Source organism: Thamnophis sirtalis, unplaced genomic scaffold (assembly GCF_051295495.1).
Source record: "Thamnophis sirtalis isolate CommonGarterSnake01/CBP01778 unplaced genomic scaffold, rThaSir2_p1.2 scaffold_13, whole genome shotgun sequence".
In the NCBI taxonomy this organism is placed as follows: Eukaryota; Metazoa; Chordata; class Lepidosauria; order Squamata; family Natricidae; genus Thamnophis; species Thamnophis sirtalis.
The window spans coordinates 2162560-2175664 of NW_028261393.1; the positions used below are offsets into that span (position 1 = coordinate 2162560).

A 13105-nucleotide genomic window follows, 5' to 3' on the forward strand; every position below is an offset into this window, starting at 1 on the left:
CAGCTGTGTGCGCCGGCCTCCCCCCCCCCGTGTGAGTTGAGCTGCATGCGTGTCCATTGGTTTGACGCTTGTGGGGCCCACCCCCGAGTCCATTTGACAGGGATGGTTAAGCTTTTATACATATGTGTCAGTGACCACTACACAGGGGAGGGGGCATTCCCACCCTCCGGAGGGTCCGGAGGCTTTCCTGAAGCCGGAAAAACATGCCCAACGGGCCAACCAGAAGTTCAGCTGCCGGGCCGGCAAATGTGGCTCTTCCATAGTTTTTCCATCCCAGTCCTATGACATTCTCCTTTACAGGTCTATTTTTAAAAAAATCTGCTTTCTTCAAGTCCCATTCAGCCTTGATTTCCCCAAATATCGGAATTCCAGCAAATTGCAGCGCGTTGATTTAGTTCCATTTCCCTCACCAAATCATCCCGAGGGGCTTAGGAAATTTGGACAGCCACAAAAAGAAAAGAGACAACTTTTATTGGAAAGGGGTTTTTGACCACCCTCCACCCCCAAAATGAAATCCAGGGGGGGGGGCTTAAATCAACCCCCGAAACGACAGGAAGGAAAGGCAGGAATGCGTCCTTAAAGCCCCACAGTGGAAAAACAAAGTTATACCACAGCAGGTGACAGGAGAGGAGGAATGTTGCTTTGGAAAAACACACAAATGCTTTTCTCTAAATAACGACAAAGTTTGCACGGCAAGAGAAGGCCCAAGGCAAGGGGTGCGCAAACCTTGGCAGCTTTTAAAATGATGTGGACTTGAAACCCCAGAATTCCTCAGCTGAATCCAAGGTTGGACACCCCTAGGCTAAGGTCAAAAAGTCCCTGATGTGCTAGCTTTTTACTTGCAAGGCGTGGGCAAGAGGAAATGCTCAGAAAGGGCATCCTGTCCCCTCCGTGTTTATAAATCGCCGCATTCAAGGATGCTTTCAATTTTGAAAGAGGAGCGTGCACCACCCAGTGATTTCCTGAGATAAATAAAAGTCCGGATTTTAATTTTTTTTTTTAAAAGCCCCACTTTTCTCAGAAGAAAAAAGTAAGGGGGGGGGATAGGAGTCTTAGGACCCCTTGTCCACTTCAGGGGATCAAGCACTGGGACTTTCCGCCGAGTACTTCAAGCCGTGCTTGTTTTCGGTGGAAAATCTGGATTGAGCAGGCGGCCAAGTTTTGGCTGTGCCCAACGGCTCTTGCGAAGAGCGAAAGAAGCCCACCTCCTCGAATCTTCGCTCTTCTAAGACGCCCCAGACCATCCCAGTGGCAGGACAGAGCCAATCCTGGATCTTCTCGCTCAACCGTGTTGTAATGGGCGGTTCCCACCAGCGGGAGACAGCCGCGCATCCCACCGCCTTCGTGGTGGCTCCTCCTCCAGAGCGCCAAGAGGACCCCACCCATCTCCTGTCCCATTTTCCACAGCATGGCGAGCCTCTCTGGCTCTTGGGCCACGGCCACCCCCTCCCGCAAAACCATCGTTTTCATCGCATCCACGCCGGGTAGAACCGCGGAGGCCTTGGAAGATGGGAAGGGCCTCCGTCCGCCTTAGAGGCCCAGATATTCCGCCAGGAAGGTAGCCAGGATTTTACTCAAGTTCTCAACGGTTGGGCGGTCCAGGTTGGCTTCGGTGTCCTCCAGCGTGTGCCAGACCCTGGGGAACGGGGTGGCGATGAGGTGGAGGACCGGAACGCCTGTCACAAATACACAAAAAACACAAACACATCAACACACACGGTTTTGTCTAGTTTTGAAAGAGCCGAGGTGGCTCAGTGGTTAGAGTGCAGCACTGCAGGCCACTTCAGCTGACTGCAGTTCTGCAGTTCGGCTGTTCAAATCTCACCGGCTCAGGGTTGACTCAGCCTTCCATCCTTCCGAGGTGGGTAAAATGAGGACCCGGATTGTTGTTGGGGGCGATATGCTGACTCTGTAAACCGCTTAGAGAGGGCTGAAAGCCCCGTGAAGCGGTATATAAGTCTAACTGCTATTGCTATTGCTGCTATTTTGCTTTGCCTTCGTAATTCCCCCCACCCTCGGATTTTGAATAAAATAAATTAAAATATTGCCAAAGGAGGAGACCAGAAAAAGAGGCCGGGGATGGGAGAACAGGGTGGGGTGGGAGGGGAGTGTCAAAAGGGGAGGGGGGAAACTAGTGGTGGGTTCTGGCTCCCGTCACAACCGATAACACTGCGCACAGGGCCGGGCATACTTGTTGGGCACACGCATGCACACGCCCCCACTCTGAGACACCCAGCTGCTCAGCAGAGGTCGCGCAGGCGCAATTATCCCGGTTGCTTCAGAAACAGGTAAGCAACGCGGGCAGGCGGGCGGGTGGGCCAAAGGAGCTACCGTACTGGTATGGTGGCCGCAGCTCCCGGATAATCCTGGAAGGGCCGTACCGGCTGGAACCCACCCCTGGGGGGGACGGGACGTACCTTTCCTGAGGAAGGGTGCGTGGTCATCTTCGACCGAGCCGTAGGACGACTCTCTGTGGAAATACAGCTGTTCTTGCGGGTGGGAGCGGAGCAGCCCGAGACGGTGCAGCCGTTTTTCTGCAGAATGCAAAGCAGCGATTAGCCATGGGGAGGGGGCTCTCCTTGGACCCATGTCTGCTGGTCTATAGGGGGGGATATTCTGGCCATAGAGCCAGGACTGCAGGCCTGCACATTTCAGTCTACTTACTATCACAATCGAGACCCCCAAGTTGCAAAGCGAAGGGGTTTTTAAGGGAATCGTGCCTGCTTTTTTGGCGACTCTTTGGCCGGTTCAATCCATTGGCTCAGTGATGGTCGGTGATTGAAACACATAAGGGAACATCACTCCCACCGCCTTGAGTCCGGAAGCCGTTCCGTAGGTGGAAGGCGTGACATTTTGGTGAGGTACCGACATTTAAGTACTGTAAGGAGCCCCAGACCACTCCTGAGTGAAGGAGTGGAATGTCTTGTCAGTTTGAACTGAGGTGACGGAATGTGAGGCAACTGGCAGTTGGAACAGAGTTCTTTTCAGGTGGGGAGGGGGAGTAGAACTCCTTAGCATCAGAGCGTGTTAATTACTATATAAGAAATACTAATGATCTGATGGTCGTTTTGAAAAATCCTTTCTTAGCAAGCACCTAGAAGCCAAGAGGAACGTACGTGCCAAATTCCAAGTTTGTAGGCTTTACGGTTTCGGAGATTTCGTGATGAGTAGTACTTGGCTTTTATATATATATATAGATTATGTGGATTTGACATATGAGTTTTATTTCCCTTTAATTTGTGTGGATAAATAGACCCGTTTTTAAACGAATTGCTGTTACCGTTAACTGAATTGTGCGGTCGTTGAGCAAATCTGACTCCCCCCCCCCCCCACTGACTTTGCTGATTGCAAATGGCCATCAGGTGACCCTGGGATCCCTGCAGCTATGGTAAATGCCAAGCACCCAAATATCTGACCCCCATGAGGGGCCATGGAGAGGCTGGGACGGTTGTAAATGCAAGGACCGGTTGTAGGTCGAGGACTGCCTGCCACTGAGGTAGAGGCATGGTTCAGTTCCTGGCGTCTTCCCTCTGTTGCCAATTTCATTTCCTGGGGCTTCCTAGCCTGGTAACCGCACAGGAATCAGGAAGTGCCTGTTCAACCGCTTCTAACCGTTCCTGGATCTTCTTACCGATGCTGATCAGCCGCTCGAACCAACCGGACGTTGCGAGGAAGTGATTCTGGAAGGAGGGCTGCGGGGCGCCCAGCAGATCCAGCAAAACGAAGAGAGACTGCAAGGGAAAGCAATACAGAAGAAGGTGGTTTTCTTTAGCGCGGGGTTTCTCAACCTCGGCAACGGTTAAGATGGTGGTCTTCAACTCCCAGGATTCCTCATCGTTAACGATAGATGGATTTCAAGCTTTGGACTTCCTCAGCCAGCGTGCTTTTAAAGATGGGCCGACTCCAATTCCCAGAATTCCCCAGAAAGCCTGCTTCAAGATGGTGGACTCCTAACTCCCTGAATTCTCAGCAGAATGTTTTAAGGTGAGCAGACTTCAACTCCCAGAATTCCCCAGTAGAATGCTTTAAGCTGGCTGGATTTCAATTCCCAGAATTCCCCAGAAAGCTTGCTTTAAGGGAGGTGGACGTCAACTCCCAGAATTCCCCCGTCAGCATCCTTTAATATGGGTGGACTCCTAACTCCCAGAATTCCCCCATAGAATGCTTTTAAGGTGAGCAGACTTCAACTCCCAGAATTCCCCAGTAAAATGCTTTAAGCTGGCTGGATTTCAATTCCCAGAATTCCCCAGAAAGCTTGCTTTAAGGGAGGTGGACTTCAACTCCCAGAATTCCCCCGTCAGCATCCTTTAATATGGGTGGATTTCAACTCCCAGAATTCCCCCATAGAATGCTTTTAAGGTGAGCAGACTTCAACTCCCAGAATTCCCCAGTAAAATGCTTTCAGCTGGCTGGATTTCAATTCCCAGAATTCCCCAGAAAGCTTGCTTTAAGGGAGGTGGACATCAACTCCCAGAATTCCCCAGTCAGCATCCTTTAAGATGGGCGGATTTCAACTCCCAGAATTCCCCCATAGAATGCTTTTAAGGTGAGCAGACTTCAACTCCCAGAATTCCCCAGTCTGCATGCCAACCAGATTGCACTGGAGAGAACTGGCCCAAACCCCCATGATGTCACCTGTGCAGGATGACATCATCACAGCTTCCCCCTCTGACTTATATCGGAATTCTCCGCTCCCAGAGAGAGAGAGAGAGAGAGAGACTCACTATCGCCTGGAGGTGAGTGATGCCCAGGTGATGGGGTGTCCTGCCCATGTGTTCAGCCAGGTGACGGGACCCATAGAGGGAATCTGTCTCACTCCACTCGCGGAAAGCTTCTTCCCCGTCGAAGAAGAGCAGCTGGAGGGTTATTTTCGAAGCCTGAAACCACAAAGAAGAGAGGGAAGTTAGGTTATGTGTGGTAGCCACAAAATCACAAAAGGGATCACAGCCGTCTAAGCCAGTGTTTCTCAACGTTGGCAACTTTAAGACTTGTGGACTTCAACTCCCAGAATTCCTCAGCCAGCAGAGCTGGCTGAGGAATTCTGGGAGTTGAAGTCCACAAGTCTTAAAGCTGCTAAGATTGAACACCCCTGTACTTAAAGGAACTGGTTGAAGTCCCTATGATGTCGCCCGCTTGATGATGTCATCCCACCCAGGTCATAACTGGCTGGGGAATTCTGGGAGTTGAAGTCCACAAGTCTTAAAGTTGCTAAGGTTGAACACCCCTGTACTTAAAGGAACTGGTTGAAGTCCCAATGATGTCGCCCGCTTGATGATGTCATCCCACCCAGGTCATAACTGGCTGAGGAATTCTGGGAGTTGAAGTCCACAAGTCTTTAAAGTTGCCACGTTTGGGGGATTTATTCCTCTCAACCCATTGCTTATATTCCTAATATCCGTGGAAAGTATTTTCCAGGTTTTCTGGAACTGCCATTTATTCCTTGGCCAAATCCATCTTGCCCAATTCCAAAATTCCTTTTTTTTTACGCGCAAATTTAAAACGGGATGCTTTAAATGTTTCCTTTCCAATACTTTTGAGGGGAAAAAATAAATGCATTTATTTCCGCATTGAAAAGCATCTCAACCCAAACAGGCAGGAAGGATGACGACAGTGCACTGCCAGCTCTAACCGTTCGTCTCTACTCCCTCCTCACCTGCTCTTTGGCCTTGAGGAGCCGGCTGTCCAGCGCCGTGACCAGCTCCAGCAGGATGGCGCAGGGCACGGCCGAATCGGTGGCGCCCACAAAAACCCGTCCGTGGCTGTCTCGGGGGAAGTATTTGGAGTCGTAGTGGCAGGCGAAGACCAGGCGCCAGGTGGCCGCGGTGTCAAGCGTGGCCACCACGTTGGCAAAGCTGACTGTGCCATGCGGGGTGCGGTCCTCGAAAGCATCTAATTCCACCTGCCAAGAAGCCTTCAGGGCTTTCAACCGTGCCACAATGAACTGAAGAGAAATCCAGAAAAACTCAGCATGAAGACCAGCCTAATCACTTGTTCAAGTTTCTAGTCCTCTCCGAGTGCTAATGCAAGCAGCCACAACTGAGCCCAGAATTTAGGCTGGTAAAGCCAGATAGTTATTCAGTGAGCTTTGACCCCATTTTACGACCTTTCTTGAACAGCATGGTTGTTAAATGAATTGCGACCGTTCTTACATTAATAGCACGGTTGTTGAGTGAATCCGACTTCCCCATTGACGTCGGAAGGTCACAAAAGGGGAACCCGTGATCCCGGGACATTGCAACCGCCATAAATATGAGTCGGGGGCCAAGGGTCTGAATTTTGATCACGTGATCTTGGGAAGCGGAACGGTCGTAAGTGTGAAACGCAGTCATAAGTCCCTTTTTTCCAGTGCTGTCGTCACTCGGGTCACTAAATGAACTGTTGTAAGTCGAGGACTGTATATAAACTTAGTGTAAGCTTAAATGCCATCCAAGCTTGCTGGAAGCTTCTCGAGCTAATAGAAATGTTATTTTCCTGGGACAGCATTTTCTCCACCAAGCTTTCTGGATGCCAAAGTTTCAGCGGGTACCAACTCACCTGCCGGATCCTGAGGTTGCCCTGGCTGCCGGGATACCTCTCCACCAGCATGGGCTGCAGGTAAGTCTTCCAGAGGCGTTGCAAATCCAGCTGGGCGGTCAGGTGTTTTAGCTGGCTGCTGGACAAACCCCGGGGTTTATGGATCAGCTGTTGGGAGGAGAAGATTGGCTCTTTATCCATCGCTGATGGAAATATTTCAGAGCAGCTGGGTGGGCATTGCGTCCCTCCAAAGGCAACCTTGGCAACTGCAAGAGGGGTGGACTTCAACTCCCAGAATTCCCCAGCCAGTATGCTAATGAACTGTAAGATGGGTGGACTTCAACTCCCAGAATTCCCCAGCCAGTATGCTAATGAACTGTAAGATGGGTGGACATCAACTCCCAGAATTCACCAGCCAGTATGTTATTGTACTGGAAAACATATGGACTTCAACTCCCAGAATTCCCCAGGCAGTATGCTAATGAACTGTAAGATGGGTGGACTTCAACTCCCAGAATTCCCCAGCCAGTATGCTAATGAACTGTAAGATGGGTGGACATCAACTCCCAGAATTCCCCAGCCAGTATGTTATTCTACTGGAAAACATATGGACTTGAACTCCCAGAATTCCCCAGCCAGTATGCTAATGAACTGTAAGATGCATGGACTTCAATTCCCAGAATTCCCCAGCCAGTATGTTATTGTACTGGAAAACATATGGACTTGAACTCCCAGAATTCCCCAGCCAGTATGCTAATGAACTGTAAGATGGGTGGACTTCAACTCCCAGAATTCCCCAGCTAGTAAACTTGAAAGCTATCAGGCCCCCCTTCCTTCTTTCATTGGCCCATTTGATTTTCCATTGATTTTTCTTTGCAAGGGTCCCTGTTTGACTTTAATCTGCCTTGTCGATTAAAGCCTTTTCTTTGGTGCCATGAAAGACGGAGGTTTGGACCAACGTGCATCTTAATGCCCTGTGGGCAGAGCGATCGATGGAGGGTCCTGGGCCCCATCCTTGGGCTGTTGGTTGGGTTAATCTGCCCCCCACCCTCCGCCCAGGGGTCTCCCGGCTCTTCTAACGAGGATCCCTCTTCTAACTCAGTGTTTCTCAACCTTGGCAACTTGAAGATGTCCGGACTTCAACTCCCAGAATTCCCCAGCAGTGGTTAGGACAGTGTTTCTCAACCTTGGCAACTTGAAGATGTCCGGACTTCAACTCCCAGAATCCCCCAGCCAGCATTCGCTGGCTGGGGAATTCTGGGAGTTGAAGTCCGGACATCTTCAAGTTGCCAAGGTTGGGAAACACTGTTCTAACTATCCCCGGACAGCTGAGAATCGGGGCTGGGTCCTGGGAGGGTCTTCGGGGCGATGCTTTTCCTGGGCAGAGGATGAAGCCAGCGACCACAGTTCGGGTGCCCCGCTGGTGCTTCTCCCACACACCCCCGGGGGCAAAGCAGCCGCGATGCCAGGCTAGGCAGCGCAACTTGGCATCCCGGAGCCCAGCAGTTGAGACCCGATCCTGGCTTGCCAGTCCCATTTTTCCTCTCTCCCTGCAGACACGGAGCCGGCCTCGCTCTACCTGGCAGCGCCTTATGGGAGATGGGGTCCCAAGGCGCTGCTGGGTGCCAGGCGCCCGGGTTGAGTCCCCCCCCCCCCCCAGCGCCGGTGGCCTTCAGCTGGGCCGGGACCCCCAACCTTGCCCGCCTCGCTTACCTGGCTGCCCGGCTCTGCCCGGTGCCCGCCTGCCGGCTCCCTGCTCCGGAGGAGGAAGAGTCCCAGCGCGCCGCTCGCCGCCACCAGCAGCCCCAGCGGGAGCGCCCAGCGCCGGAGGAAGCGCAGGATCGGGCGCCGCTTGGGGGCCGCCGAGAGACCCCCGATCTCCCCCGCCCCGCGGCCATCGGGCAGCCCCCCGCCCGCCCGGCTCCTGCGCGCCCCTCTCCGCATGGCCCGAAGCCCCCTTGGAGGGAGGGAGGGAGACCCTGGAAGGGCTCATCTGACCACGCCCCCCCACGCGGGCTGGGCCAATCCGAGGCGGCGGAGGGGAAGGGGCGTGCCTCTGGGGACCGCCCTCTTCCTGGTTAAGGACACGTGGGCAGAGACGGGCGGGGGAAGGAGGCTCCTGGAGCTGTGATGGGGGGGGGGGGTTGCTCTTTCTTGACACGACTACAGGTCCCATCGGCGGAGGGAGGGAGGAGGGAAGAAGGAAAGGAAGAAAGTGGAGGGAGGGAAGGAAGGAAGGAGAGGAAGGGAGGGGAGGAAGGAAGGAAAGGAGAGAGGGAGGGAATACAGGGAGTGCAATCAAAACAATTGGAGCAGCATTTGAACCCCCCCCCCCCCCCATTGTCATTGATACATTCACTGTCAGTCAATTGGGAAAGGCAGCTTTGCTGGAAAGAGCTCACATCCTGTGTGCTCATCCCTCTAACACCACCATCCATCCACATCTGCCCATCCCAGGTCGTTGCGAAGGTCTTGAACAATGGGTAAAAGTGCCAAATCCAGTGATCAATAACAACAATAATACTAATTAATAATAATACATTATTAATAATGCTGATAAACAGCAAGAAAAAATCACAAAATACCAGGGCTTGCAAATTGAGGTTGAGCGACTGTGGAAAAAGAAATCGTGTGTTGTCCCGATTGTAATTGGAGCAATACCCGAAGGGCTACCTGACTATTTGGAAATTTTAAATGTACCGGACTTGAACATTCTGATTCTACAAAAAAATCTCCCTACTTGGAACAGCTTATATCCTCCGACGTTACCTTAACAGTTCCTAGGTCTTTGGTTAGGACTTGAGCTGTTGAGCTACCAACCAGCCCCAAAGGCTGTGAATCTCACCAAAGATGAACCCAATAATAATAATGATGATGATGATGATGATGATGATGCAGACTTTGCAAAGAAGCTGATGAAACTGTTGATCACATACTCAGCTGCTGTAAAAAAAATCGTGCAGACTGATTATAAATTGCGGCACAATTCAGTAGCACAAATGATCCATTGGAATTTGTGCAAAAATTATAATATTAAAACAGCAACAAACTGGTGGGAACATCAGCCTGAAAAAGTCACCGAAAATCAGATGGTCAAGATCTTGTGGGTTTTTCGCATACAAACGGACAAAATACTGGCGCATAATACACCAGACATCACACTGGTTGAGAAAAACAAGGTTACAATCATAGATATTGCAATACCAGGTGATAGCAGGGTCGCCGAGAAGGAACTTGAAAAAATCGCAGGATACCAGGACTTAAAAATTGAAATTCAACGACTATGGCACAAACCAGCAGTGGTAATTCCAGTGGTAATTGGCACACTGGGTGCTATTCCAAAAGCACTGGAATTACATTTAAAACAGTTAAAAATTGACAAAATCACCATCAGTCAAATGCAAAAAGCCGCACTGCTTGGATCTGCACGCATATTACGAAAATACGTTACGACGTCCGAGGCCCCTGGGTGGGGCCCGACTAGTAACCAATGCCAAATCCGGCGAAACAACTGGCCGCTGTGATACAATTGTATAATAATAATAATAATAATAATAGTAATGAGTTATTTGAATTTCAGCAAGCACAAGATAGAATTTTTATAAATCCCTTGCTGCGAAAACCGAGAATTTATCTTTCTTTTGGGAATGACTTTGGTCCAGCCTAATTCTTTTTCTTTCCGTTACAAAGAGCGTGAAAAAACCGTCCCGCGTTATGTAACACCTGTGTTGTGTAAACATGGAAGCGACACATTTTTTCCCCCATATGTTACATCCACAATTACAACCTAAACCGTTGCAGTAGTTAATCGTGTCGCAATCCAGCTTCTGCGAATAAGTGAGTTTTCTGGGTATAAAAATTGGAGGGTTCCTGGGTTCCTCTTGCATACCTAGTTTAGTTGTGGTCTCTATCAGCTTAGAGCAGTGTTTCTCAACCTTGGGAACTTGAAGATGCCCGGACTTCAACTCCCAGAATTCCCCAGCCAGCATTCGCTGGCTGGGGAATTCTGGGAGTTGAAGTCCGGACATCTTCAAGTTGCCAAGGTTGAGAAACACTGGCTTAGAGGTCTAGGGCCATTCAGCCATCCCGGTTATGGGTTGTCCGAAAAGTGCTACTCCCCCCTCTTTTTTCCCCAAGGGGCAACTGAACTGTCTACCAGAACGTCCAGTTGCCTCTTGAAAGAAAGGGAGGGAGGGAGGGAGGGAGAGACAGAGAGAGAGAGAAAGAAAGAAGAAAGAAAAAGAAGAAGGAAGGAGGAAGGAAGAAAGAAAGAAAGAAAGAAAGAAAGAAAGAAAGAAAGAAAGAAAGAAAGAAAGAAAGAAAAGAAGGAAGAAAGAAAAGAAGGAAGAAAGAGAGAGAGAGAGAGAGAAAGAAAGAAAGAAAGAAAGAAGGAAGGAGGAAGGAAGGAAGGAAGAAAGAAAGAAAGAAAAAGAAGGAAGAAAGAGAGAGAGAGAGAGAAAGAAAGAAGAAAGAAAGAAAGAAAGAAAGAAAGAGAAGAAGGAAGGAGGAAGGAAGGAAGAAAGAAAGAAAGAAAAAGAAGAAGGAAGGAAGGAAGGAAGGAAGAAAGAAAGAAAGAAAGAAGAAAGAAAGAAAGAAAGAAGGAGGGAGGGAGGGAGGGAGGGAGGGAGGAAGGAAGGAAGGAAGGAAGAAAGAAAGAAAGAAAGAAAGAAAGAAAGAAAGAAAGAGGGAGGGAGGGAGGGAGGGAGGGAGGGAGGGAGGGAGGAAGGAAGGAAGGAAGAAAGAAGAAAGAAAGAAAGAAAGAAAGAAAGAAGAAAGAAAGAAAGAAAGAAAGAAAGAAAGAAAGAAGAAAGAAAGGAGAGAGAGAGAGAAAGAAAGAAAGAAAGAAAGAAAGAAAGAAAGAAAGAAAGAAAGAAAGGAAAAGCACCTTTGAGATTTATCATCTTAAGATGCTTTCCCAAAGTTTCCCACAAGCCACGTTCATGTAATGTGCAAACAAAATTCAACGATTGCTATTTGCAGATCAGTTGTCCGAACTCAAAAACCACGTCGGTGCTCGCCCGGTTTTTAAGAAGAGATTGGACTGCCACTTGTCTGGAATGTTATAGGGCAGGGTTGACAACGCTTTTTGGCACCAGGTGCCGAAACAGGAACATGCGCATGGGAGCACCGAAAGCCAAAAGGGCCACTCCCTGGGGCACATGTGCGGGAGCGCTGGAAACCGGAAGAGCAGTTTCCCAGCGTGCACGCACCAGCCGGGAAGCTGAGCTTCCAGTTTCCGGTGTGCACATGTGTGGCGCTCACCTGGTCTTCCGATGCTCCCATGCGCAAAGACCAGCTGGCCAGGGTGCTGGAACTCGGAAGAGCAATGAGTGATGGATGGCGTGGCAGGAGAGATGGCACTGCATCTGGTACGAACTCCCCGCAGGGATTCGGACCCTCACCTCTCTCCAGGCCTTCCGAAAAGCCGTCAAAACCTGGCTTTGCCGGCAGGCCTGGGGGTGATGAGTTCCCTTCCCCTCTCAACATGTACGGTTGTGCGACTGTTGTCTACTTTTATTATTTGTATTTTGTTTTTTGTGTTCCCCTTTTTTCCCCCTTGAATTGTTCGCCGCCTTGAGTCCTCCCGGAGAAGGGCGGCATACAAATAATAAAATTCCATTCCATTCCATGCGACACGCATGCCCTCCCGCATGCCATCCCAGTTATAGGGTCTCCTCCTTGAGCAAGGGGGATGGACTAGAAGACCCCCAAGGTCCCTCCCAACTCTGCTCTTCTGCGATCCCTCCAGAAATGAGAAAACAAGCCTTTACTTCGTTCCTTTCCTGTTTTTATTCGTATTTCTCCACTCGACATTCGTTTGAAAATGCCACACACGTATACAGACAAACAAGCTTATAAATACCAGTGTGAATAAGTAGCAAAAGTGTCCTGCTCTGAACAGGCAAATACACACACACACACACACACCCCTCCCGCCCCTGAGTGGTGCCAATCGGCCAGCGTCAAGGAAGCAGCAGGTTGGCGTCAAATCACTGCAAATCAACATCTGATCCAAGGGGAAAGAACGCAAATCCTCTCGTTTAGGGTAAGGGTTGCTGGGGAGAAGATTAAATAGTTAGAAATAATCAAACAATCGGGGGGGGGGGGAGAGGTGTACAAGTCGAGGTGTGAGGATTGTGGTGCGCAGGAGAAAGGAAAGGGGCTGAGAAACAGACCGGATTCCCAGGTCCAGAATGTGGCTTGCGAGAATCCCTACAAGCGAAAAGTGTGCAGGAAGCAAAATTCCTTGTTGCTAGCCCATGTTAAAAGTTGTGGTAGGTTGTTATGTTGTTGTAGCCCATGTTAAATACAAGAGAGGCTAAAAAAGAGAAAGGAGGCAGGGAAATTGGAGTCCAGTGGAAGAGGAGAGCAACTTTTAAGATGGGTGGACTTCAACTCCCAGAATTGCTGGCTGGGGGATTCTGGGAGTTGAAGTCCGCCCACCTTAAAATGGCTATGGTTGAAAAACACTACCATAATCTTTTTCACCACCACCCCCAAAAAAGCGTAGTGCTTTCAATATCAACCTGCTTTCCACTGGCCATCCTCTTCCTCCATGGACGAAGGAGAGTAGTGGGTCAAAATAGACCCT

The 13105-nt window shown here is 50.0% G+C and overlaps 1 protein-coding gene across 1 annotated transcript; it reads right to left on the reverse strand.

Moving 5' to 3' along the window:
• Positions 1-455: 455 nt before the first annotated feature.
• Positions 456-8457, reverse strand: QPCTL (glutaminyl-peptide cyclotransferase like). Its single transcript, XM_087728385.1, has 7 exons — positions 8227-8457; positions 6535-6681; positions 5654-5941; positions 4725-4877; positions 3632-3731; positions 2418-2534; positions 456-1676 (listed from the first exon to the last, which is right to left on the reverse strand). Exons 1-7 carry the CDS (start codon positions 8455-8457, stop codon positions 1531-1533), a joined length of 1182 nt encoding a protein of 393 aa, XP_087584511.1. The 3' UTR covers positions 456-1530.
• Between the last annotated feature and the right edge of the window lie 4648 nt (positions 8458-13105).

Coding starts and splice junctions, on each gene's coding strand:
- QPCTL (XM_087728385.1), bottom strand. CDS start 8,457: ATGCGGAGAGGGGCGCGCAGGAGCCGGGCGGGCGGGGGGCTGCCCGAT. Junction 6,682..8,226: donor GGGCAGAGCCGGGCAGCCAG/GTAAGCGAGGCG, acceptor TCCTCCCAACAG/CTGATCCATAAACCCCGGGG. Junction 2,535..3,631: donor CGAGCGGCTGATCAGCATCG/GTAAGAAGATCC, acceptor TGCATTCTGCAG/AAAAACGGCTGCACCGTCTC.